The 27,674-nt window shown below is 46.6% G+C and overlaps 1 protein-coding gene across 1 annotated transcript; it reads right to left on the bottom strand.

The window, feature by feature from the left end:
- Positions 1 to 5,882: 5,882 nt before the first annotated feature.
- On the bottom strand, positions 5,883 to 14,168 carry LOC124659372 (ABC transporter G family member 48-like). The gene is made up of 19 exons (XM_047197267.1): positions 13,594 to 14,168; positions 12,248 to 12,330; positions 11,828 to 11,912; positions 11,448 to 11,738; positions 11,284 to 11,374; positions 10,273 to 11,173; positions 10,016 to 10,176; positions 9,790 to 9,893; positions 9,498 to 9,663; positions 9,318 to 9,407; positions 9,080 to 9,195; positions 8,611 to 8,943; positions 8,209 to 8,499; positions 8,021 to 8,104; positions 7,698 to 7,831; positions 7,340 to 7,567; positions 7,070 to 7,241; positions 6,727 to 6,981; positions 5,883 to 6,642 (listed from the first exon to the last, which is right to left on the bottom strand). Exons 1-19 carry the CDS (start codon positions 14,122 to 14,124, stop codon positions 6,373 to 6,375), a joined length of 4,386 nt encoding a protein of 1,461 aa, XP_047053223.1. The 5' UTR covers positions 14,125 to 14,168; the 3' UTR covers positions 5,883 to 6,372.
- Between the last annotated feature and the right edge of the window lie 13,506 nt (positions 14,169 to 27,674).

The following is a 27,674-nucleotide window of genomic DNA, read 5'->3' as shown; positions in this document are numbered from 1 at the left end:
GCCGCAGCAGGTTGGATTCTCCACGGCAGCCACATCGGGTGCATTTCCCACGGCAGCCACAACATGTACCATCTCCACATCAGCTCCTGCGGTGGTGCCTCCAGAACAGTCGCAACAGTTGGATTATCCAGAACAGCCTCACCAGATGGTTTCTTCAGAACAGCTGCAGGAGGTGGATTAACCACATCAGCTGAACAAGATGTTTTTTCGACAGACAGTGGCTTCTCCAACTCAAGCACAGGAACTGGATCAGAATATGCAGCAGTATCAGCAGTTGATCTAAGACTTGTTCTGTCTGGGATTGCATTGAAGAACTCCCATTCTTCGGAACCTTGAGGAAACAAATCCATTGAAGGAGGATCCGGCGCACGGTTCCAGGATTCTGCAGATACACCCTCTGGTATACTAGAACGAAACGGAGATCTCACCGGACTATCAACAGAGTTGAACTCACCAGTGTACCCTTGTTTAAATGAAGCATCAACAATTATTGCAGGCTGTGGAACATCTGGTATGCCGCTGCGAGCATGAACCTCCGGAAAATCTTCCATTGCATCAGTCTGTAAGTCAACATCTTCTTCAGTTTCATCACCGCTGTTGTCATCTCCGCTGTTGTGATCTCCTTCATCCATTGTATTTTGTCCATCCTTTGCAGCATCCTGTTCTTCTGTAGATACATTGGGATTTGTGCTTTGCTCACCATTTGCTGCTGATGGAAACACAATACTTGGACCATTGCCTTCTTGGATAAGAGCATCAACGTCAACCAATAGAGCGGACATACGCTGAGAATACATGCGTTTCAGCACAACACCAAGGTTCTTCATAGTTGCTTCGACCTCAGCAGCATAAATAACCTTATGCTTATCATACAGGTGCTTGTAACGAGCTGGAATCTACAAAAGAAATAGCAAAATTTGATTATTACTGAAGCAAAAATAGGTTGCAGCAAATGTAGAATGAAGAATACTGATAAAACCAGCATGAACTAAGCAGCAGCAAAAAGCAAAGGTTAATAAAGCAAAACTATAATAGTAAGGCAGCATTAAAAAACATGCTAAGATATAAAATGCTAAGGTACAAAATTTAAAAGATAGCAACATTTAATAATATGTAATGAAGCTTTCAATTGGACCTAAAGAGACAAGTGGAAATCATCATTGAAGAACTTATATAAGCCTACAAGCAAAAACATAAAAAAAAGCAATTGCTTATATTGAAAAAGTAGGAGCTTTCAATTGAAGCCAATGAAGCAAAACTATAACAGTATGGCAGCAATTTAAAAAGTCTAAGGTAGCAACCTGGAAAATTATCAGATAAAAACCTTTTGAAAAAGTAGTCTAATGCAGGAAACAAATTTTGATATATCGGTTACCTCCAATTCCTGGCTATTTGGAAAACCAGGAACAAGCCATTCATTCAGTGATGCCGATGGGTTAACTTCGACATCTTCACCAGTTTCACCAGTTTCACCAGTTTCAGGCGGTTGAACAGTTTGAGCATATGGAGTACTTGAGAACGGAAGAAACTGCAAAAACATCAGAAGCCAAAAGAAAAATAATTATTGAACATGTATTACATATAAGAAGGATGCACAAAATAGCCAACAAGCGATAACAAGAATACGGACTTACGAGGTCTCCTTGCAAAGATAGTACTGTTGAATAGCTTTTTCTTGTCAATATCAGTAGCAACTACAAACTCGAAATCCTTGCTCTTTACATGACACATTCTAGGCAGTGAGTAGTCAATGACATACTCATTTGGAGGAAATAGCAAGTGATCCATATAAACAATCTGCATGAAGCACATTGTTTAAGCACATTGGTAGAAAAGGAAGCATGTGAAATCAGGAAAAAAACAATGAAGAAAACATGGAAGAAAAACAACATACCCCAAGGAATGGCAAAGGACCACTTATCCGAAATCACCACCCACGACACCGATGCCCGTAGCTTTGCCTTCTTCTCCTGGATTTTCTTAACATGCAACATACATTCATCCAATATGTGCTGATCCCAAGCTAGCTCCACCGAGGAGAAAGGGTCGGCAAGACATCCAAGATAGTCCATAGACAACATATTACCGATGCTCAGGTTAAGAACCGTTGCGAGCACAAGAAGATCCCAGCTCCTAACTATGGTTTCCTCATCTTTAATGTCACATTCCAGTAACACCTACAAAAATTAAAAAAAGCATGAGTAAAAAATGCAAAACAAAAAAATAGGAACAGAAAGCAAAAATGTCATAGTACAGAAGCAACCAACGACGGGTAAAAAAGATCATTGGTATGAAAAAATAAGTCACTGGCGAGATAACTAATGAAGCATGTACTTGCTATCTAAAGATACAAAAATAAAGTAATATTGCAGCACAAAACACAAAGTATTGAGAGCATCAGGAATAGACAAAACACAAAGTATTTTGAAGCACAAACAAAGCAGTACCTTCTCGGCATTTTTTATGGGCGGCCTTGGGTTACCCTGCTTATAAACATCACGCAGCTGGCATGGAACACTCCTGTTAATCAAGTCAACAGCCCTGTTACTCGATGGTACATTAAACACCTTCCCGACCATGTCCGTAGTGAACACAATTCTCTTCCCATGATAACGGAACTCACGCAGCTGATAACTCGTATGTGTCACAATAAAATCAAGAAGGCGATTTGGCACGATGAATGGAGCAACACTAAGCATGCTCTTAAATGCACTCCTCTTTGCAATAACATCCCGCTTGTCCTCAGGGAGTTTCTTATCAATGAACAGGCGCAAACGCTTTGCTCCAAAACGATCCTTCAAGTTATAGACGGGATCCACCTCCATCATTTAAACCTATAACCAAATACAGTAGCAGCCACATAGATACATGAGAAAAATGGAACCTACTAATTGTAACATACATTGCTGGCAAACCTATAAATGCATCATACCAAAGCAAAATGGTTGCTACATACCACTTGGATAATATGCTTGACATTAACATACATAAAAACATGCCAAAATATGAAGCTACATTGAAGCAAAAACACGGACATTATTAGCCTGCCGGACGAGATACATCGGATGGATCCACTACATTGAAGCATAATAACCACGAGTCGAGCACCACGAGCACCACGAAAAACAAAAAACACTAGAACACGCTACTGAGCACGCTAGAAGCAAAACTACACGGAAAGGAACTCACCACGAGTCGAGCAGCACCAGATGAGCTAGATCTCCCGTCAAAACGCGGTGGAAAATTCCCCGTTGGCGGCGGATTAGACGGCGACGCTACAGCAAAAATCACGGAGGATTAGACGGCGGCGCTACATCGACAATCACGGCGAATTAGACGGCGGCGGTACAGCGAGAATCACGGCGAATTAGAACGGCGGCGCTACAGCTAGATCTTCAGGGGGAGCTAGATCTTCAGGGGAAGCAAAGGTAGAGAGGGGAGAAGGTGCGGAAACTCACGCCGACAACGAGGATCGACGGTGCCCTCTTTTATCGGCAGCAGCTCGCCGGCGGCGGGCGGAAATCGCCCCGCCGTCGCCTCCTCCAACGACGCCCGCGGTTGGCTGGTGCGAAATGGACAGGGTCGGTGCGGCACGGGGCGTTGCAGCATTAAACTCAGGGGCAATCTGGTCCGAAACTGAGGGCGACGTGGCACAACCACAACCGCGCATCAACAGACGATCGACGGCGCACGATCCGGAGGCCGCGACGCGACTAGCCTCCGAAGGAAACGGAGCATTTTCCTAAAACAAAACACAACTACCGCACAGGATTCCGTATGTCGCCTTTAGCTACTGTCTGTACACTGTACCAGAATGGAAGAACGAGAGACGCGCCTCGGTCGCTCCCCGCGGGCGACCTGGGTGCTACCCGTAGCTGTCGGGAGAAGCCCCGCCTCCACCTTCCTCCCTCGCCGCCGCCGGCAAGCGTCGCCGGGCAAAGCCCGCGCGGCGTGGGCGGCGGCGGGATCTTCCTTCTCCGCTCCAGAGAGGCGGGCTGCGCGGGGCAGCTTCGTCGTCCGGAGGCGCGGACCGGTGCCTGGCTTTGGCGCGCGGCGGCGTGGACGGCCGTGCTCAAGCGAGCGTTGGTGCAGTTGCTGCCGGTGGCGCTCAAGCGAGCGTCGTGGCGGGTCGCGGTCGCGCTCAAGCGAGCAGGCGACTTCAGATCGGCGCCGGGGGAGCGGCCTGGGGCTGCGGCCTGCGGTAGTTGTTCGCGGCCTCAGGCGGGCGTCGGCGTGATGGCGGAGGCTCCAGGCAGCGCGACGGGGGTCGGCAAGCGCGGGCGCGCTGGCGTTCTTCTTGCGCCTGGCGGCGCGGGCCAGGATCTGGCGGCGCGGGCCGTGGCCTTTGCGTGGTGGCGCGAGGCCTTGCTCCGGTTTTGCACCTAGACGCGCAAGCGCGCTGGCGGCTAGGGTCCCTCATCCCTGGCGCGGTGCAGGCGTCGGGGTCGCTGCGGGCGCCCGATCTGGGCCTTTGCGGGCCATGGCGCGGCTCCTTGACGGCGCGGCGGCTGGGGACCCGTCCCGATCTGGTGCTCCGACAGTTGTTTGAAGCGGAGTGTGGTGCTGGTTTTGGCTGATGCGTCGGGTGTGGGCGTCGCGGTGGTCGGCGGCAAGGTCACATGCTCGTTGGCTGCGCTCCTTCAACCCGAGCTTCAAGAGAGCTCGATGGCGGAGATGGCATGCCAGGCGAAAGCTTTGCACCTATCCTGAGTAGGTGCCGATGACGACGGTGCCCACGGGAGCCGTACTCCTTCTTGAAGGCGTCTTCGTGAGCTACATCTCCGCCGTCGCGGGTGTCCGGTGTTCTCCTCGGTGAAAACACTGAGCTCCTCGTGAGCGGGCGATGGCGACATCTATGCCGCTACCTTCTTGAAGGCGCCGCCTTTGGAGGCCTCGACACTTGTGGTGCGGTAGGTTTGCATCAACTAGGCATGGTTGCCTTGCGGCCGAAGATGGTGGACGCCGGGGCAGCGGCTCCGGACGGTGGATGGTGCGTCGAGGCGGCGGCCTCGAACGGCCTTGCTACTACAGGCACATGGGGTGTGGTTGTGGTCTAACAAGGCAAGGGTGGCGTGCTCGTGCTACGTGGGTAGCGAGTCCGTCGGCCCGGTCGGCGCGATCGGATGGTCGGCCTGGCTGGCATGTCGGGGCGGCGGCCCCGGATCTTTTGGCGCGACGTTCGTGGTCTGCGGATGGTCGTCTAGTGTAGCCTGGGCTACGAGGCGTCTAGTCCGTGCGGCGTTGTGGCTCGAAACCGAGCAGGGGAAGCCGGAGTGGCGGCTCCGGGCACGGATGTGTGTGTTTTGTGCAATGGTGGCTTTGTGTCGTGTGGGCGACGAGGCTCTGTTGTTTGTGCGGTTTTTCGACCTTTTTTTCCTCAAAAATGGGTCATTTTGTACGGTTTTTAGGCCCGGTTTTCCTCATAAACTGGGTCAACCGGTCGTCTTGACCTTCTCCTCTATTGCGATGAATATAACAGTTCTCCTGTTGTTATTCAAAAAAAAAAGAATGGAAGAAGCAGAGGACGTGCTGAAGTTTTTTCCTTTTTCTCTCGTTAGATTGTGACGCAGCGCTGCATTATTGGCGTAGAAAACGGAACAAAAGCACGTGACGAATTTTGAACGGAGGAGTAAAATCCTTCATGAACCTTGAAACTCCCCTAGAGCTAAAGGAAATAGGACTTTCCAAAGAAACCTGGTTATTAGCAGGATAGTACAACTCCCACCAGCTCAGCAGCTCCTTTCTGTAAAATGTGCTTAAATAATAAAATCGTTACGTTCAAATAAAATATATCAAGGTCACAGTACAATGACAGATAAACAAATGCTTCTTGAACTAGATACAAAATAACATATTATCTTCATATGAATACAAAGATGGCCTTTGGATCCACCCATGTTCAGTAACAAATAAGATTACAGAGGCTCACCTTTTCCTTTTCAACAACTCCTCTGCATTCATTCTACACCGAGAATTCCTCTCTGGGAGTGAGATACAGTACCTTCTCCTTATCAACTCAAACATAACTCTCAACAACATTAGTACAAAAGATATATTTATGCAGCAAGAACTCTCATTTGCTACTCAAATGGACAGTTATTCTTTTGCACAAACCATGTGCAAACAAGTTGACCACTCCTTCTTCTTTGTCATACATTTTACAGACCAAACTTTGGATTTCGGCAATAACAGTCAAGAGACAAAACTGGACCTTTTCCCATATATATATACTCATAGTGAAACAAGGTGTATCGCTACTAAATCTCATTTACACAATAGTAGCAGAGGAATGTCTCTGCATCCAACTACTTGTAATATACACACCCTCACGCACGCACACGCTAGATTACTTGGTAGCTGCACACCGCCTGCCTAACGTTTCTGGAAGTTCAAGACCTTGATGGAATAGCCGAACACAAAGAAGAAGCCAATGCAAAAGGCAAAGTGGGCCAGCACGACGTAGCCAAGGAAATCGTGCTTTATTCCCAGATTATCGTCCAGAAACTGCTTCACCGTGGTGGAGTCCGCACCAGGGACCGAAAGACTACCGGTGTTCTCGCCAAATTGCGACGCCACGACGCCATAGATGGTCCATGACACAGGGTTTGCCCAGTAGTACCACCTCCACCAGATTGGTATCAACTGCACCAATAACCATCGTCAATCAACACATGAATTTGGTTGTTTGGACATGCAACACAGTTAATCTAAGCTTAATTTTCTTACCGGTCTCACGACGAGGAATCCAGCAAACAGGTTCCAAAGAGGCATCATAAAGGATATCAGTATGTTTGCAAGCATCGCAGATGGGGTCAATGCCACCAACATCATGCCAAACAATGTGAAGTAGTTGAAGCTTGAAACGATGAAGAACAGGAAATAGAAAAACTTGTCGGCTTTCCAATCATATCCAATCATCGCATAGATGACGACTGTGTATAGACACCCCTGCAAGACGTTGTAGATGATCTCCACGCTTGTCTGCACAAATCACACAATGTTGAGAAAATGGATGGGTTTAGATTTCCTCATATACAAAATGTTGAGTATCAGTTTAAGAAGAAATTACCTGAGCTAATGCATAGGATAATGGAGAATACATCCCCGCCGCCTTTTCACGGTAGAAAACAGTTCGCTCGATTGCCACAACGGGTTGGACTGTGATGCAATTGGAAGCCCCGAGGAAGAAGACAGCAGCATAAGTGGCTCCAAGTAGATTGAACAAATCTTGTTGTGTATCTCTGCCCATACACAAAAAAGTATTAGTGCCTCCATAAGAGCTAATATATCATATTTCAATAGCACTGCTCTCAACTATAGCAAGAAAATGGGATCGTACAGTTTAGTTCCTTTTTGCCAAAACACCGTCCCAAATACAAGACCATTGAGCAACGTCATAAGAAAGCGCATGGCGTTGTGGGGAGGATTCTTCCAATAAGATTTGTATTGCTTCCAGAAGTTTGCAACACACTGGTTGTAGAAATTCTGAGAATACTTTGTAGGGAATGAGAGATCCTCGTAGCCTGGAGGGGGGACGCTCAATTCCTTAATAAGTTCTTGGTTTTCCCTGGTCATATTTCACAAACAGGAACTCAGTGTGGATAGTATAAATGAAAACAACTGCATTTTTGGCGCTGGTTTCAAGAGAATATGTATTTGTTTTTAATGGAAATGGTATCAACTAATGAGGTACTTACCTATAAAGAGCAGAGTTGGCGTAAATTTCAGCAAAATTTACTTCCAAGCGAGCCTCGGCTAGAGGGGAGCTAACTTCCAACATCCATGTTGCAGGATTATATCCTTCTGTGATCTTTTCAACACCTGGAATTGCCTGCAATGCAATGACAGACCCATCGGTTAGTTCCTTTTTTACTTTTGCTACACATGCAAGGAGTTCAAGACCTGTTTGGTCTTTAATGGTTTTTCTGAGCCCATTGATCTATTGGTAAGCAGGTGTTCACCGCTGAATAAGTGAAGCGTTGGCTACCCCAAACCAAAATATGTAAGCAAAGTGACTCACCTCAAAATATTTAACCAGTTTATGAGAGTGGCGACCAAGATCACCAGCATAAATAACCTGGCCTCCTCTTTTCAGAAGTAGAAGCTACAAAAGGAGCCATTTGTGAGTTATTTACATTTCTAGAATTAGAATGATTATGATAAAAATAATTTATGGAGATAAATAGAAATTTAGAGAGAGGAGAGTACCGCATCAAAAGACTCAAATATATCGATGCTGGGTTGATGGATTGTACAAACCACAGTACGCCCAGTGTTGACTGTATTTCGCACCGCCCGCATGACAATCGCTGCTGCTCTAGCATCAAGACCAGAAGTTGGCTCATCCATGAATATGATTGAAGGATTTGATACCAGCTCCACCGCAATTGTCAGTCTCTTCCTTTGTTCAGTTGATAATCCGTCGACTCCAGGGAGACCAACCATAGCATTACGCAACGCATCAAGCTCTACAAGGGTCATGACTTCCTCCACAAACATCTGTGTGGATGGAGATTGATTTCTTTAATCAGAAACAATTACAATTTGAACTTTCAAATATATATAACACTGCATCTTTACTTGAGTCTGAAAGATGGCTTGAGTGCATACCTTTCTCGTTTTTTCGTCAACATCTGATGAAAGACGCAGCCAGGCTGAGTACAAAATGGATTCGTAGACAGTAACATTTGGTGAATGGATATCATTCTGTTCACAATAGCCACTAACGCGGGCAAAAGTTTCTTGATTTTTAGGGTAACCAGAGAGGGTGATACTTCCTTCAACAGACCCACTAGTTTTCCTTCCTGCCAAGACATCCATTAGAGTGGTCTTTCCAGCTCCACTCACGCCAACAAGTGCTGTCAGGACACCTGGCCTGAAAGCACCACTGATATCAGTGAGCAACTGGAGCCGAGTTTCCCCGAATCCTTGTTCCTTCATTTCCTGAAACACAAGATGACACGTTTTAGTGCAAGACCTAAAATAACTTTTTGTCCACATCTGCAGATAAGTTTATCATACAAGTGACAAACTCATGTCCTGACACAACAAGTGTGAAGAGGAAGGTAGGTAGGCTTACCGCTGGCATGTCCACGTAATAGTTTACATGGTTGAAAGAAAGTGCAAGGGGCTGGAAAGGCAAGACAACTCCTGACTGAGTTGGCCTATTTGTGGCTCCATTAGTACCTACATCAACTGCAAGTGCAAACAGTGGCTAGTTAGTATTATTATTAAGGCATCAATCGGCTTCATAAATATTACAAGAACTTGAGAATATTATAAATGCGTCTAGCATGGATACTTAAAGAAGACCTCACCCATAGGTATTGAAGATGCCGTATTAGATGATGCATTGGCTTCTGACTCATTCTCTTCGTCTGAAACTAGTGTGTTTGAGCTACCGCTAGCTGGAAGAGAACAGATTATATGAGTGTAAGTATGTCGCTCTTCAAGCCAACAAACAATAGTCTCAGCCAAAAATAAATAATGGTACTTACGGCTCAAGTACGTAAGGGCCAAAATGTACAAGATGTTGAACACAATAGCGAATGCTACAAGGGCTCCTATGGAAATCCAATAGCCCCCGTCAGTAGTAAAAAATCCTTTCGATTTAAGAAGAGCCTTGCCTACTGTTGGTGCATCAACAGAAGTGTCGGTGTTTGGCTGCAGTAACATTGAAAGACTCGCATTAGTTTAGAAAGTTTTCACCTTTACAACACTAGGACATAATGGTGTCTGGGTTAAGAGGAGCTAAACCGAGAAAATACAGGGTTCCTCAGAAAAACTTACAGTGGTCCACCTAGTGGCAAGGAATTCATTGACAGATATTGCATTCTGACTGTACATCATAGGGGATGACCAGTAAGCCCAGATCCACCATGGTCTGATGTCACCTGCCACATCAAATTTAGCAACGGAAAAGGTTAGTTCCATCCATGTAAATGAGGTGCAGATAGCTGATTTATCGTGCCTAGGTAGCTAGATATAAATGATTTTGTCATGGCAGTATGCTTACCCCTAGGGATGAGAAATCCTCCAAATATGAAAATAAGAAGGATCACGAACATCCCAAAAGTGTTGGCCACAACCATTGATTTCAGAACAGCACCCAAAAATCGGAACAAAGCAATCGCCATTTGGTGAGTAGCGAAGAACGCTAAAAACTGACGAAAGAACCTATAACAAGGAGACAGATGAATAATTGATTTATCAATTTGAAAATTTTAAAAGCAAACGGCTAAGTGGGCACTAGGATTATATGTGGATGCCTACCTTCCTGCAGCAGGTGCAAAGCCCATCACATAGTACGTGAGGACGACCCATACCCCGGCCTCCACAAACGAAACAGGAATTTTTAAGAGTATGTTTGCCACTCCCCATGTCCATGGGGGGAAAAACAAGAAATCCCTTTGTTTGTAGAACGTAGGAAGCATCTTTATGGTGAGTTGTAGCTCAGCAAACCCGTTGAACAAGATGGTGATTAAACTGAAAGTCAGAGCTCCATAGAATTTGCCACCGTCAGCAATCTTCCCAGTGGGCATCTTTACTCTGAGGAACACAGTCATGGCCATGAGCCCAAGGATGATCAACTGGGAGACCTTGAAGATGTAGATGAACGAGTTGCGCTTCATCAACAGCACCTCTCTCGACATCACTGCCTTGAGTGACTCCTTGCTGGATATGCCATACTTCTTGGTGGTCAATGCAGCAGGATGGGTTTTGGATTTGTCATAAGGGATCTGCATCTCCTTGATCATCTGCTGGCCTACATGGAATTTCTTGAAACGTTCAGCAAACTCTGGGACTGACACCGGACGATATTGTTCCTGTTCACGGTACCAGTATTGTTGTTGGTCTTTCTTGGAAGTGACCTCTTGAAGGAAATCAGCGACTCCTTTCCTGTCAGGGCACCGAAAACCAGAAGCTTCAAAGAATTCCAAGATGTTCTCACGTGGCCCATGGTACACTATGTATCCTTCTGATAGCAAAATAATGTCATCAAACAGGTTGTATGTCTCGGGCGGTGGTTGTAGGAGGGAGATCATCACGGTCTCATTCATCACATGGACCAACTGCTTCATATATTTTACAATCATAAATGTGCTAGAGCTATCCAAACCAGTGGAAATTTCATCCATGAACAAAGCACTTGCAGGTCCAGTTAACATTTCCCCTAGTATCAACAAAAGTAAAAAAAAATCAGATAATCATAACAAAGAGAAATTCCTTTTTCATGATGAATTGAGCGGCTGTGCCCCTTATTGTATGTAGGTGTCTGCATACCAGTTGTGACACGCTTCTTTTGCCCACCGGAAATTCCTCTGATCATGTCATCACCGATCATGGTATCAGCACAAATGTCAAGCCCAAGGACCTGAAAGAGTGGTTTTTTTGTTAGACTCCATGAGTACAATTTTGTTAATGACCAGAACAGTCAGAAATCTCACCTTGAGAGTAAGATCCGTCACAATATTACTCTCCTTTCCCTGCACCGCAGTAGCTTTCATGTAAGCGTCGATCTCAGGATCTGGTTTTATGCCAGCTTCACGCTCCCTCTTGGCGAGCTCCGCAAGCATGTCATATCTGGCACCGACGCCTAAGCAGCGCCTGGAGAAATCCAGTGTCTCTCTTACAGTCATCTCCGCATTGTGGAGATCGTACTGGCTAACATACGCGCTGGTCCTCTCAGGGTAGAACTCGGAAAATGTGTGGCCACAATATGTGATGCTGCCAGATACCTGCCATATCCACGGGATGGTTATTATTTTGATGCATGTGGCCACAAAGCGTAAGGGGAAAAGAAATTAACAATACTACGAGTTAAAACCTTGAGGCTTTTGTCAAGCTTGCCAGAAAGGGCCCGCATAAGCGTGCTCTTTCCTGAAGAAGGAGGTCCAAGAAGAAGAGTCATCCTGGAAAAAAAAATCGGACATACATGTCAAATTACTTAATTTTTCAGATTGTTACACATTTAGAGGAAAGTAGAAAAAGATGTAATGAGTGAATTTTCTTGCAGGAAAGGTAAGGTTGACTGGTTACATACTGAAAAATAAAATACTTTTGGGAATCACTGGCCTATTTAAAAGCATCTATAACAAACTGATATTAGCTCAGGGTTCATGAGAAACATGTGAGAGAGCTAATGGGCCTGCTGCACATGGCTGCTGCTAGTGGCGGCATAGTAATCGTAATAAAGAAACAGTAGTATAGTTAGTTGTAGGAAGTAGAATAAGAAGAAGGTGGTTACCTGGATGGTTTGAGGATACCATTGACGTTTTGGAGTATGTTGATGGTTTTCTTGTTGGAGGAGGCGAGGCGTCCGATAAGACTCTGCGATCATGAGGCGCTGTGTTAGCAACGGGCAATAGTACTCGTAATATCCAATTCATCCATGAAGATGCGTGCATATACATACAAAAGCAATGGATATATAAGCATCTAGACTGTTAGCAACAAGCAAGGCAGTAGAAAGTACTAGATGGTGGTCATGGGCAGAATCGCCTCTTGTCTGATGCGTTTGGTCTAATCAGGTGATAAATCAAGCTGTCTGTTTGGGTTGGACATTTCGTCGAACATCTCCAAGGCGCCTCCGTGAATTGGAGTTGGGAGATGGTTGTAGGATCTATGATGGATTGATGTGCACATTTATCGCTTGCTTGTTCTCCCCCTTCCTGTCCCTTGCTTCCGCCGCCGCCGGGAAGGACCCTGAGCAGAGCAAGAGGTGGTTGTTGGTAGCATCGGAAATCCTCATCCACCGACCCACCGGCCTCGCGACCGGAGGTAGGAAGGATTCGTCCATGATCTCGGCGGAGGGTAGGCTAGCTGCCTGTGTTGTGTGTAGGAAGTGGTAAGAGAGGGAGAGAGGGGGGTGCGGAGGAAGAAGACGAAGCTGACGAGGGATGGAGTAAAAAACTGGGTGACGTGGCTGCCCATGAAAGAGCTCCGTTATTGTCCACGTCAGCGTGAATAAAAAAGGTTAAAAAGGAAAACGGTAAAGTGATGGGCAGTCATAGCTACGGTCCGAAGTCCAGACACGTGAGAAGAAAAAAGATCCCACGTTTTGGAAAAAAAATGTACGAGTACTAGTCCGTAGTTTGATTAGTCAAACATGGATATTTTTGGAGTTGAAACTCGAATCCATTCGTTTAGAAATTACCGCTTCTGGACTCGACATGAAGAGTGATTCATGCATCCATATTTGCCACCGCTTGGTGATGATTAGTTGTTTTCTTCAGTAAATTTTTTTCACATAGAGAACATGTTTCATCCCATACATATATATACTCCTTCCGTCTCATAAGTGCAGGTTATCTAAATTTTATCGAAATTTAGATGTATGTAGATACTATTTAGTGTTTAGATACATTTAAATTCGACTTTCGTGGGATGGAGGGACTACATGTTTTTTGTATTATCTTTCGACAATATCTAAAGGTGAAATTATTCCACAAAACGGAAAATACAAAAGGCTTTTGTTAGATAGAATGATGATGAGGGGAAATAAATAAAAAAGATGAGGCAGAGGCGGATGCATGGAGAGTAGGAGTAATATGGCAGAGCAAAAAGCAGCAGAGCATGCATGGCGCAACGCACCTTGAAGACGTTGGCGGTGACGTTCCAGAGCGTGGGCAAGGCGGAGCTCCCGACGTAGGCGTCGACCTCGATGCTGAGGTCCTGGTAGCGCACCTCGATGGCCGGCATCTCGATGCCCACCCTGTCCACCCGGTCCTTGAGCCTCCTCAGGAACCCCTCGCTGTCGTCCCTGAACACGCGCTCCAGGAGCGCGCGCCCGCCGTCGCCGCTGGCGAGGTGCTCGATCTCCACCATCCCGTCATCCCCGCCGCCGGCGTACTGCTGCAGGCTGTGGTTGGCGAGGAGGATGGCGCGCCGCATGCGGTCGTAGGTGGGGAGCTTCTCCAGCGCCGCCCACCGGAGGTTCTCCTCGTCGTCGTCGTGGCGGCGGGAGGAGGTGGCGGAGCCGCGCCGGAACGGTTCGTCGGTGTCCGGCTGCAGGCCCGCCTGCTGCCGGAGGGAGTGGGAGATGTTGCTGCCCCAGCTCCGGCTGCTCCGGCGGCCGCTGCGCGTGAGCGCTCCGCCCGACCCGGGCATCCCGTTTGGCTCCATGGCTGGCTACCGATCGATGATCGATGGAGCTCTGCGTTTGCTTAGCACCTGACTTGCTCTCGACTGCTTGGCTAGTATGTCAGGAGGAGTGTATATATATGCTGCTAGGAGGAGGAGGAGGAAGGAGCAGCGGAGGTGTGGATTGGAAATTCTATCGATCCTCTCCATGTGCATAATCCGATCAACAGAATTTTCAAGTCAAAGCTGCTACTATTCTCCCGACGGCTTGCTACGACCGACTGCTTCACTGTTGCTAGCCTACACCTACACCTACGGAACACTACCACGGAATTTTCATACGGACACGACTAAGAGCAAGTATAATAAGATCTAGTCAGCTGGCTATAAGATATAAAATATTACATGTTACTTAGTTGGAGGAAAGAGATTAGGAGAGAGAATTGAAGTGGGCTCTTATGCAATAGTTAGCTCTAACACGTGCTCCTAGCTAAGCACTATGTGAGAGTAAAATATAAGCCATGTATTATAAAAGTACTATACTTTTACTACTATAGCTTACTATTGTACTACATAATGTTAGTTATAAGTTAACTATAGATGGTGTAGCACACTCTTGTAGCTGGCTGCGGGTTAGACTATTGTTCTTGCTCTAAGCATGTACAAAATCAGGACATGACCCGGTTTTCAAGGAGGGGATGAAAGCTCAGCAAATCAATTTATTACATGTTAGTTCGTAGAAGTTTCGTAAGCCAAAACCATCCGTAGGTCAAGGATTGTCGCATGCCTCTTGCCGCTCGCGCCAAGTAACGGTGGAACGCTGACCAAATGATCCACCGACGACGGAGCACCTACGCTGGAGGAATACACGGGCTCCATGATTTATTTCGTTGAAGTCTCCTCTCCTGGCGCACCAAGCTTCTAGATGATCATCTCAGAAAAGGCTTCTAGATGATCACCGTTTAGGTTGACCTCCCCCATTAATTAACTCGGATTTCATTGTTACGTACTATATATTGTACTACTATGGCGTAGATGCGATGGCTGCTACACATGCATCATGCAAACTCTAGCTAGCGCAGCCTATCACATGCATCACGATCAAATTAATTCATTAAGGTAATGCAAGGAGTATGACAGAACTAGGCATGGCTTAGGGAAAGATAGGATATGCTTCCCTCCCATTGTCATATTTTTTTATGTGAATCTGGTTTTGTTTTTCGTGTGCCTAAGCTCATACGTCAGCAGTCGCAGCCCCTTAATTTTGGTTAGTTAACTTGAGTAATCTCAATCAGGCGAGAGCAGGTACGGATCGATGACAGGAGCAGAATTGGCCGGCTCGATGTACAGCCGTTTGCTACGTGCAATGGATCGGAAACGACGGAACAGCTAACGAGCAAAGGCAGCTACTACTCCACCATCATCAATTTCTTAATTACCTCTACAGCAGTACGTATTTTAAGCAAACCTTAGATATTCACCAAAAATATTACTAGCTAGTACATTGGCTTGATTTTGCCACCTTTAATGTGTGCTTGCTTTTCCATCGAGTTACGCCGACAATGTCGTTTAACACATTTTCCTTCACAACTCGGATCTGTGGAATCTCTTTATCCCTTCTTTTTAAAATCCAAGGATCGATCGCTCCCGATCTCAATTAAAATAAAAACATAATACAATAATGGCACCACAAGTCAACTCTTTTGATCTCTGCATTTGTTTTTTTTCTTGCATATATCAGAGATGAAAAGATTTGTTGGTATACTACCTCTGTTTGGATTTAATCGATGCACTCTATGGCATGTTTAAATCCGATCCAAGGAAGTGGTAGACACATATATATACTCGTATATTGTTTTGGAATCTTTTAGTTAAAAAATTAGTTACCCACCGACCTAAATTTTCCACCTATTTATACATCTTCTCGGGAAAAACCCTGGATACCCGAGCATCCATCAACGAAAAGTTTCGTCGCGGCCGCCATCGCAAACCCATCTCGGGGGTTTCTGAAGCTCTTTCTGGCACCCTGCCGGAGGGGGAAATCATCGCCGGAGGCATGTACATCGTCATGCCCGCCTTCGAAGTGATGCGTGAGTAGTTCATCACTCGACTATGGGTCCATAGCACTATTAGATGGTTGTCTTCTCCACTTTGTGCTTCATGTATAGATCTTGTGAGCTGCCCTACATGATCAAGATCATCTTTATGTAATCCTACATGTTGTGTTTTCTGGGATCCGATGAAAATATTGTTTACTATGTTGAGATTGATTATATTTCATGTCATATGTTATTTGTGATCTTGCATGCTCTCCGTTGCTAGTAGAAACTCTGGCCAAGTGGACACTTGTGACTCCAAGGAGGGGTATTTATGCTCGATAGTAGGTTCCTGCCTCTAGTTTTCGGACGATAACCGAAAGGTTGATTATTAGTCATAGACGCAGTTGGATTACGGTCTATGTATTATGTTGTAATTCCCAATCAAATCTCATAGTAATCATCGTGTCATGTATGGTCGATATTCTATCAATTGCCCAGCTGTAATTTTTTCACCCAACATGCTATTTATCTTTATGGAGAGACACCTCTAGTGAACTGTGGACCCCGGTCATGTTTCCTTTACATTGATAAATTCATCTACTGCAATCTTGTTCTGTTTACTTTCTGCAAACATCTCTTTCCACTCGATACGTCTAATCATTTGTGTTCAGCAAACCGGTGAGATTGACAACCTCACTGCAAGTTGGGGCAAAGTACTTTGATTGTGTTGTGTGCAGGTTCCACGTTGTTACTGACGCATGTAGTGCGCCCTGCCACTAGTCAGCCAGCAACACCTTCAGAAGTCACGCATTTCTCCTACTGGTCGATTAAATCTTGGTTTCGTACTGAGGGAAAACTTGCTGCTGTGCTCATCACACCTTCCTATTGGGGTTTCCCAACCGCTTCCACAACAACTGCCAACAAGATTGTCTGGCACCATCACTGGAGGACCATCAACGGCAGGCGCCGGCGCCTGCACAGGACGACGACGAGGACTACAGCGAGGCATTGGCCTACCACAACGAGGAGGCCAAGGATGACAGCGACGACTACGTCGCGTGCATTTTGCAGGAATGGCTGTTGGCCATGGCGGAGGGCCGGAAGTTCAAGTACCCGAACAACATGACGGACGACGAGACCGCGAGGCTCGACGTCCTCGTCTCAGAGGTGGATCGACCGGTGCAGCCGTGCTGCCCCGGTACGCCACCGGCATCATGCCGCCGGGCCTCACGGAGGAAGAGGCCCTACGACGGGCGCTCCAGGACTCGGCCACGCCACCGGTTCAACTGCCGCCTCCACCTCCGCCGTACAACCCGTGGGGGCCTCCACCTCCACCACCGGCGTGGGCTGCTCAACCTCCTCCGCCGGAGTGGGCTGCTCCACCTCCACCACCGGCCTGGGTTGCTCCACCTCCACCACCACCACCACCACCGGCTTGGGCTGCTCCACCTCCACCACCGCCGGTGGCACCGGCGTATGTTCCGCCGCTTCCCAACTGGTCGTGGGCGGTACCGGAGCTCGTCTTGATCGACAGCGACGACGAGAACCAGTAGATTATGTTTTATGTTCAAAAAATGCAAAATCGAAAAAATGCACCGTGACGCTGGAGCTACCCCTGATGCAAATGGGTGCGCGGTCGATTTCGACCATTTAGACTGACGTAAACGGATGCGCGGATATTTTCGGTGTCCGAAATGCGTCGCTCCGTTGAAGATACCCTAATAATCTGTTGGAGGAGGGGTATATATATGCGCTAGGATGAGGAGGAGGAGAACTGGAGAAGCAGATGTGGACTTGACATATCACACATTTTTCTCATTATACTAGTCAAAGGAGTACTCCTTCCGAGAACCCTGTATTTATTCTTCCGACTGCGCCTAGAGCTAGCCCTAGACCAGCTGATCTTGCCACTGGCTCCAAGTAACCGGAATGGAACGCTGACCAAATAAATAATCTACGGAGATCCTCCAAGCCATAATATAGTGTATATAAGATTTGTTTAAGAGCATCCCCACTCGTTGGCGCTTTCCATGCCCAAATCCGGCGAAATTTTCGTCCGGATTGGAGGAAGATTTGGCGTGGGGAGTAGTAGTTTCCCAGCCGCGTGCCCAGGCGAAGTCGACGATGCGAATTTAAAAAACGGAAACTTGACAAACTACGGCTAAAAACGGGTGAATATAGACTAAATTTAATGATATTTATTATATTACGGGCGGAGTTCATACATAGAGGCCGAATTCGACTATATTTCGAATTCGGCTAGGGAATTCAAACGCTAATTTTAAAACACGGCGCTCTACATGCCGAAATGGCGGTAGAACACCGTGTAGTCGCCGCCGTCGTCGTCGGAGCCGTCGTCGTTGGCCTTCGGCTGCGCGGCCCGGCTGCTGCTGCCCTGGCCGGCGTCTCCCCACCTCGGGGATGGCTTGTACCCGGCCGTCGTCGGAGGACTCGAGGTCGACGACGGGGACAGCGACGCCGGATGGAGGTGTCGCAGGACGGCGGTACCGCGCGACATCGTCGTTGGCGGCTGGAGCGGCGCGGGCGGCGAGTTGGCGTGCGGCGGCCGGGTCCGGCCAGCCGCCGCCGCTGCTCCGCCTCCTCGCGCTCCCGGTCGCGCCTCGGCCCGGTCCGGCTGCGGTGTCGTCCGCGCGCTTCTCCTCCTCCATGTCGTGCAGCGACCTGGCAATAGCCTCCGCCATCGCGGCGTCCTCCGCGCGCTTCGCCTCCTCCTCGGCGAGCTGGCTTGCGGCGGCCTCTTTCTTCGTCTTCTTCCGGCCGCTCTGCGGCGCGGAAGGCTGTTCGCGGATGACGAGGGCGCCGCTGCTGCGCCCTTCGGTCGTCGGCGGAGACGCCGGCTCCTTCTTGACGCGCACCGGCGTCGAAGGCGACGTCGCCTCCTCCCTCTTCACCGGCGCCAAGGATGACCTCGACGCCGATCCGGAAGACGACGAGCTGGCAGCCATGCGCCGTGGCTGCCAGACGTTTCCCCGACGGCGGCTCGCCGATGCCCTCGATGCCGATGGAGGGGGCATCGTGAGCACCGGGAAGTTTCCGCCCTCGATGTGCGCGAGGACGTTCGCCAGCGTCCTTTCCGGCGCGCTCCACCACCGTCGGCGGCAAGCGGCGTTGTTGCGCGCAGGCGGAGGCGACGGGCCGTCGTAGGCCGCCAGCTCCCGCTCCCACCGCCGGAGGAAGTAGGAGTTCCACCGCGTGTAGTTCTCGGGGTGGTGGCACGGGTCGGCGCGCTCCTCGTCGGTCATGGTCATCCTCGCCTCCTCGATGGCGACGTCGAGGGCCCGGCCCGCGGCGGCGGCGGGATTGGAACGCCGCCAACACTTAGCCGCCAGCCGCCTCCGGGAGGCCTCGTGTCCGGCGGGCAGGGGTACCCCGCCTGGTGGAGGAGGTGCCCCTCCCACGCGTGGAGCGACCGGCGGGGAAGCCGTTGTTGGCTGCGCCGTCGTCGTCGTAGAACGCTATCCTGGAGAGTAGAGGGAGAGTGGAGGGAGAGTGGAGCACGGGGTACGCCTCGCGGCGAGCGGACCGGCGTATATAGGCGTGGCTGGCGCGGGGATTAAATGCCGCGTGGAATGCGACGCGTCCGCGGCGAGCTGACCGGCGGCAGCCTTTAGTGCGCGCGGAAGACGATGCGTGCGCGGAAGACGACGACATTAACTCGCCGCATGGCCGGCGAATGCAGACCGGCGGCAGGCTTTTACAGCGCGCGGAAGACGATGCGATGAGGACGACGATCGGTTTCTCTCGCCGACAAGTTGGGGCCACCAGACGCGCGGGAAGTTTCCTCGCCGTTTCGCGCGCTTTCGTTTCGTCCGGAGTCCCCGAGCGCTCCCCGGGGGGCCGGGGATGGCGTGGGATCGCCGGATGAATTTAGGCCCAAATCCGGACGAAAACGAGGAACCGGGGGCGCGACAGGGCCGAATTACGCCGTCCGGATGGAAAAAAGGCTCGCCGGGGGCCTCGTCGGGGGACGAGTGGAGATGCTCTAACCTCCGGCCATGGAAGAATACACGGCCGGGTTCCATGTTGTTTATATTTAAGTTGCTAATTGTTCGACGATTTTCCTCTTTGATTCGTCTCCCCCTCGCCTACCAAGCTTCAAGATGATCACGGTTTACTTTGACCAGCCCCGGCCATGCCAACATGGGCCGTCAATTCATATTCACTAGATTTAGATGTGCGCCTTGGCGCACGACCCCGTAAAATTTGCGTTGATTTACATTTTATAAAACGACAATAGAAATAAGTTCAAAAAATCGTTATACGTTTTGTACTGGTTTATTTTCAAGCGCATCAAGAGAACAAAGTTTAAATGATCTGTAGACAGACCCTAAGAGGTAATTTTAGTTCTAGTAGGATCTCCATAAATATTTGTTAACTCACGTGAGCTTACTAACTAACAAAAAATAAACCAAACGCATGCAAACAAAAGTCTGACTTTACGTACAGACGCAAAGAAAACATGAAAATATGAGTAGCTACTCGCGAGCCAGTTTGAAACATAACATATATCGATAAATAATATTTTAGGTACATATGTTTTCTACGGGAAATAAGTCAGGGCTGTGTTATGCACACAGTAGGGGTAGAAGTCTTTTTTTTAGTTTTGTGAGTGGGGTAGAAGTTATATGCAAAGAAATACGGCAGCAAAGGTAACCAACACAATATAGATGCAGCTCATCACAAGTGCACTCCTTGGCGCACGATCCCATGATCCCATGACTTCATATCAGTTTTTATTTTATAAAACACTAAAAAAATGCAGGACACCAATAATTTTCTTATATCTAGGTCTTATATTAGGATAAAAGTATATTACAGTTAGCATTAATGTATCATAAAACGGTGGCAAGCTATTTTTGGCTAGGTCATAATCTCCTTTATCCATGAAGAATTCTATAGCATAAACTGAGCCTGCTTTTAACACATCCTAGAAATGGTTAGGTAGTTGCATTCACCATAACTAAAGAATGTGCAGTTTGGTCCACCCATGTAGTTGCCATCTTTGACAAGTAATCACCCCGCAGCAGATGTAGCGCCTTCAGCAGAAACCTAGAACGCTGAAAGGTGCCCTTTTTCTTCTGGGGAAAGAAGATAAATATTTGTATACTGTTCGACGATGAATGCACAGAAGGCTAATGCAGCGCTGTTATGTATATGAAGGCTGAATATTAGCTGACTGATATACGGATTCCTTGATGTGCTCAGCAACAAAGATGCACTTGGCGTTCCTGGTCCCGCTCAACACAAATATCCACTTGCACATGAACTCGCCATCCTCGATAACCACCCCGCAGACTTCTATTTCTGCAAGCACAAAACAAATCCAGTTTTGTTCATTAGTCCTCCTAAACTCTCATGGACTTGCACAGTACTCCGGGAACCTAAGTTGTTTGCAAACACTTACCAAACCATAAAATTTGTTTTCCAAAAATGCAGGCAGCATAAAAGAATAGACACACATCCAATCTTTGTTTCACAATAACAAACAGTAAAGAGATAACTGAAAAGAAAAGAGCAATGGTTGACTTTGAGAGAAAACGACCATTGTCAGGTAAAATATGTGTTAGACAAAATCACAAAACAAAATATAGTGAGATACTTGCAACCAAACCAAATAAAAATCATGTCGAATTAAGTAAAGCCAAGGACTTCACTGGAAAGGTACTAACTGACTGCGGAGGAAGCGAAGATTGCAGATAATGCCAAGAAGGGTAGAATATCAGGGTTACTTCAAAGCATCCTCCGCCAGCGTGCTTGTTGTCGTACTTGGGACATGGAAGACCCAGCTTCTTTAGCATGGCTTCCAGAAGCTCATCTGTTGGAATCTTTACAGTCTCCATGGAGGCTGTTATGGAAATAAAAATATTATTTGATCATGAAGCAGAACGACGAAAGAAGGTAGAGCAACATGAAGTTAGGAGTATGTATATGAATAAGTACTCTAAGAAATACAGAACACATGTTAAGAAGTTTATGATTGAAATGGATTGAAGTAAAAGTTAAAAGAAGATGAGTTAAATATTGTCCAGCAGCATGCTGACTTGTATACCATATGCTTTTATCAGCTATATAGTTTTGTAGGACGCTGACTTCAGATATATTAAATCGGTACAAATCGGTACAAACCAGTCGCTGTGATGTTACTATGATGCAATTGAATATTTACCTATAGCTTACTTTTGTTTCTACTTTCGGAAATGCTCGGATAAGTGTTCAAGGGTGTGAGTTGAAATTGGTTGCTGCATTGCTGGACTATATTTAGCGGTGCGCCGAGAATGTTTCGAGGATGATAAGCAAGCAAGCGATGAACAAAATCTGACCTGCGAAGGCTTCCGCGAAGCTCGATGAAGGCCTCCGTGTCTTGCGCGGAAGAATCGACTTGATAAAGCAGCACCTGAAACAGCAGATGACGGTAAAATTAAGAGAAAGCGCTAAAAAGTCATAATGTGACGAATATATAGGCATATTGATCTTCATAAATCACAAATAATAGAGTCCAAGTTACACGGCAGAACTAACAAAAGGAGCAAAGTTTAGCGAGATTCAAAGGATTAATGGATACTTCAAGTGTAAATACAGAGTCCAAATTCAGAGTGGAGTTTCACTCTTGTTTGAACAACAACAAAGTACAAAGATGAGTAATATGACATAAGCAATTAATAATGAAAGCTAAAGTAAACTTGTGTGCAGGAAACCATTATGTAAATTTCTATTTCGAATTTTGAAATGCATCTTTCGAATTGCTTATTCCGATTGTACCGAATTATAGATCATGGAGCGTACAATCCTTATTACTCGCTATTCCGCCACGAAGAAAATATGCATTTCAACCTCTCCATATAGTAATATGTACACACGGTGTTACGATCTCTAGCGCATTATATAGCTTCTAATATTTTATTGGGTCAGAATTCAGGCGGCAGAAGGTACATGTCGCCAACTCAGTCTGTCTTCGCCATGGCCTTGATGGTGTCGTCAGGAAGCAAGCTACTCACCTCTATGAAAAACAACGTTCAACAAAGCTTCTAGCTAGGGCGAGCAGAACTTGGTAGCAAAACTGGAATATTGAACAATTTAAGAGCTAGCAGCTCACGTATGTGTTCTTGGTTGCTACTATTTCGTTCAATGAGCTTTTGAAGCAAAATCCAGCAACGTGACATTTTTTCCATGCGAGGTATATAGTGTAATAATTGACCAGCGATGGTGCAATGGAATAGTCTTTTCAAGCTAAAAAAAATCCTCTTTTCTGGATATTGTACCCTTTTAAAATCAACCTGCAAAAGAAACAGCAGTAACTTTCCATAGTTTAGTATCTTAAAATTGGTAGCAAAAACAAATTACGGTGGAAGAATTAAATACACCTTGATAAGATTTTGATCAGGTCATCAGGATCACCTATGAGGCAGCACTCGATGATACCATCGCTCGCGCCTGGTTGCTCTGCTTCCTTCCCGATCAGCATCTTCCGGCAGCACTTGCTCAAAATAGCCTCTGAAAATTTCAACAAATTCAAATGTTGATGGGCCCCATATGGAAACCAGTGACATACACCTAAACAACATGACTTAGAAGAAAATATTAGTGCTAGATAATAACATTAGAGGTTACCCGAACATACATACCAACAAGAAGTGTTGTAGTAAGATCAGCAACAGCTCCAATGCTCAACACAGTAACAAATCTCAACCTCTTAGCAGCAAAAGCCTCAGCCAAGGGAGCATCTTCACCAAGCAATGTATATGGTAACATTCCAGAAATCACCAGGCACACAAAAATGTATATAGTATGACACATACCAGAAGGCTCCCTCTAGAAAATTTCGTTTCATTATCAGTAACAATTTTTTTTGCATGAGTCAAAAGAATACTTAGAACGGGTTATGATAACCAAAAGGAAGATCATTAAACTGTAAGAAGAAAATGAAACATTAAGATAAAAAGAATAATATTTAATGAGAATTGCTGAACACTTCAAAATTCTAAGAATCAAATGGATTATGGTGACAAAGGAGAAAACATCTACTGAAAATTTTGAGAAAATTTTCGAAATTCATCAAAGAAAATGAATTATGATGACAAAAAATACCTAAAGGTGATAGTATGGGGAAATATTGAATTTAAGAGTGGTCTTTTAGCTTTCTTGGAAAAATTAGCAACTGCATCACTACAGCAAGACCAACACACACAAAATACAAGGAAATAGTCATCTGAGCACATCATGACTGCATCATACTAAAATAGTTTGGGGAAAGTACCAATCAATGGGAATAATGCCTCAAATCACAATAAATCCAAGAAACGACAATACATCTTCATTGGCTAGTCTCCAATGAAAATTTGCAAATCCACCACTCTAATCTATGACAGGTTTGAAGACTACTGATGCAAGGAGGAGCAGGCCACAAGATTGAGTCGGTTACCTGTGCATACGACATGGTGACATGGAATGATAATGCCACGCTGAAGGGGCCATGAGGGCGCGTATTTCCAACAGAGTAATCTGCAGTTGTAAATGGGATTAATCAAAATTCGATGACCTCCCTTGCAGGTACAACATTGAACATGTATAATTAATCTTCTTCACATAGTAGTAGTAGAGGTGATTACCTACAATTGTAACCTCTTGTAGCTGTTGCGCATTACCAATCTGTACAAACTAAAAACCACCAAATTACACAATAAGAAACTGGGCACTGATAAGAACATGAGCGTCATAAGTATCACTACAGTTTTTAAGGTTTTAAACTCTGGGCTTAACACGTCATTTGGACATGATGGAATTTTCTAAAGATTAGTTAAATCAAAGTTGAAGACAATACAAAATATAAGTTTCATTAGAATTGATAGTGATGAAAAGGCAAAGGGTATACCATGCAGCAACATTCTGATGTAAAAGATCTTGAATTTTTTATGCTTCCTTAATTTCTGAATTTCTTCAAGCTTGGTACAGAAGCTGCATGTAGCATTTGCATCCCGGTTCTCTCATTCCTGCATGAGCAACAAATGATAAATCTAAAATGTGTAGCTTAGAGTTTTTGATCCAGAACTTTGACAATATGAAATATCATTTTGTTTTCACCAAAAAGGAATCTACCAACGAAGCAATAAAATGTATGAAGTTCTCTCTAATGTACAGACAAGAAAAATAGGCAAAATGGAATATTCCATGCATTGATGTAACATGCTACATATTAGGCCTTGAAGTGCTGCCACGGGGTCATGTTAATGTTCATTTTTGTAAAACGACGATAAAATTTGAAGAACAATTGAAGATCATGTTAATGTTCATTTTGTAAAACGACGATAAAATTCATTTTGTATTGCTGCTCCATCCTTTTATCCTTACTAACATGGTCAAACTACCTTCTTGGCTGCTAGAGGAAGAAGGGGGATTGTTAGACAACACACACGCACACACATAAAAACAAAGAGAGGGAGGCAAACCTAGAGATCAACAGCGCCGTCGACGTTCAGCCCCGAGCACCTGATCTCATGAAAGTGGCGGCATCCAGCTGTGACGCGGCAAATCAGGTCAGAACCAATGTAGCCAGAGGTGAAGGTGATGGGACAGAGACATAACCCCTGGGTTCGAGCGAGCGAAATCCATGGTGGCGGGTAGGCGTCCTCATCCTTCTCTACGACAACAGCAGTCTAGGTCCTCCTGTATATCAACATATACCAAATAAAAAGGTTAGGCAGATTTTTTTACCACAACTCTATAATGCAAAGCAAGCATGAACTAACTGCGACCAACATAGGTCATACAAAATTTGAAGCAAAATTGAAGAAATAAGTCTAGCACATGGTACCTATACCTGGTGGGGCGGTCATAGGCTACATCAGCATTGCCCCTCCTTCCTTTTATCCTTACTAACATGGTCAAACTACCTTCTGAGCTGCTGGAGGAAGAAGGGGTATTGTTAGGCAACACACACGCACGCACATGAAAACACAGAGAGGGAGGCAAACCTGGAGATCAACAACGCCTTCGACGTTCAGCCCCGAACAACTGATCTCATGACGGTGGCGGCATCCAGACTGTGACGCGGCAAATCAGGTCAGAACCAATGCGGCCGGAGGTGAAAATGATGGGACAGAGACATAACCTCTGGGGTCGAGCTGGCGAAATCCATGGTGGCGGGCAGGCGTCCTCATCCTTCACTATGATGGCAGCTGTCTAGGTCCTCCTGTATATCAACATATACCAAATAAAAAAGTTAGGCATAAATTTTTCTGATAAATAAAATGTGTAATATAAATAAATATAATTCGTAAGCACTGCATGAATTACTTGAGGAAACAATCCACTTTTTGGTTCTTCACATTTGTCAAAAAAAGTTATTGAAAGAGCAGGAAACAAATTTGAGATCAATCTCCTGGTTCTGCCCAACAATCATAGGTATATAGAACATTTGTGCGGATTAAACTAAGATAGAATCATAGGAAAGAGAGAAGATTAGGTACCTAAGTTCCATTTGAACTCTACCGCTGCGGCGGCCCATGTTATTCCCACGAAGACACTGGACGCAACAAACAATCTGCAAGGCAAATGAATGACATGGAAAATTCATATGGTCAAACGCTAGATCAAATCGGCCAGATCAAATCGACCACCGTGACCGAGAAATCCTGATTGAAACGAACCTTTTAGCATCCAGTGGAGAAGCTCCAGCGCCAGCGTACCAAGCGCCTCCGCTCTCTCGCACCTGGAGCTAGATCCCGCAGCCACCTCGCGCCCCGGTCCAAGCCCGCCCGGACCTCCCACGAACTCGAGCCGGCGCCGCCGCGTCCGAACTCGATACGGTGACGCCGTCTCCAACCAAGATCGCAGCGGCCACCTCCCACCATCCGTGACTTTGCAGCAGCCCCGAACTTCCCGATCTCACACCTAGGAGACCCGACAGAAGCAAGGTAAGATCGATTCTTCTCCTCTTGTGTAGATGTTGTACGTATAGTCTAATAGGTATTGTACCTACGCCCCCACTGCGGCCTTCGCTGCCGCCATCTGCAGGCGCACGCTCGCCGCTGCAGTCGCCCGAGCGCGCTGTTGGCTCCGTCGCCCGGGCGCGTGCTTGGCGCCGCCGCTGCCATGTTTCTTCCCGGTTGGAGATGGGGCGTGGGAGAAGGAGAAGGGTGGGCAGCTATGAGGCGGAGCGGCGCCGCCAGACGCGGCATGGAAGGACGAGAGGGGATTGGGGAGAAGCTGGGTGCGAGACGATTGGGTAAGGTAGGGTTTCGGCTGCTCTTTCTCCGTGCAGTATTTTGCACGCTACCACGAGCGAACCCACCCCGAAACGAGCCATAGCGACTGATATGTGGACCCACCGAACAGTAGGACCCAAATGCAGCCAGATACGGGTAGAAAACGGCCAGTACATGTCTTTCGCTAGCGTGTGCTGCTGCCAGAAACGAACGGCTGAGATCGAACATTGGTCAAGCACAGTAAAAATCTAATGGTTCACATGCTCAAATCGTGGGGAGACCCCCTATGGGGGGCATCGTTTATACCTTTAGACTAGATTTAGATGTGCGC

Source organism: Lolium rigidum, chromosome 6, assembly GCF_022539505.1.
Source record: "Lolium rigidum isolate FL_2022 chromosome 6, APGP_CSIRO_Lrig_0.1, whole genome shotgun sequence".
Lineage (NCBI taxonomy): Eukaryota > Viridiplantae > Streptophyta > Magnoliopsida > Poales > Poaceae > Lolium > Lolium rigidum.
This window is presented reverse-complemented; position numbering and strand designations above follow the sequence as displayed.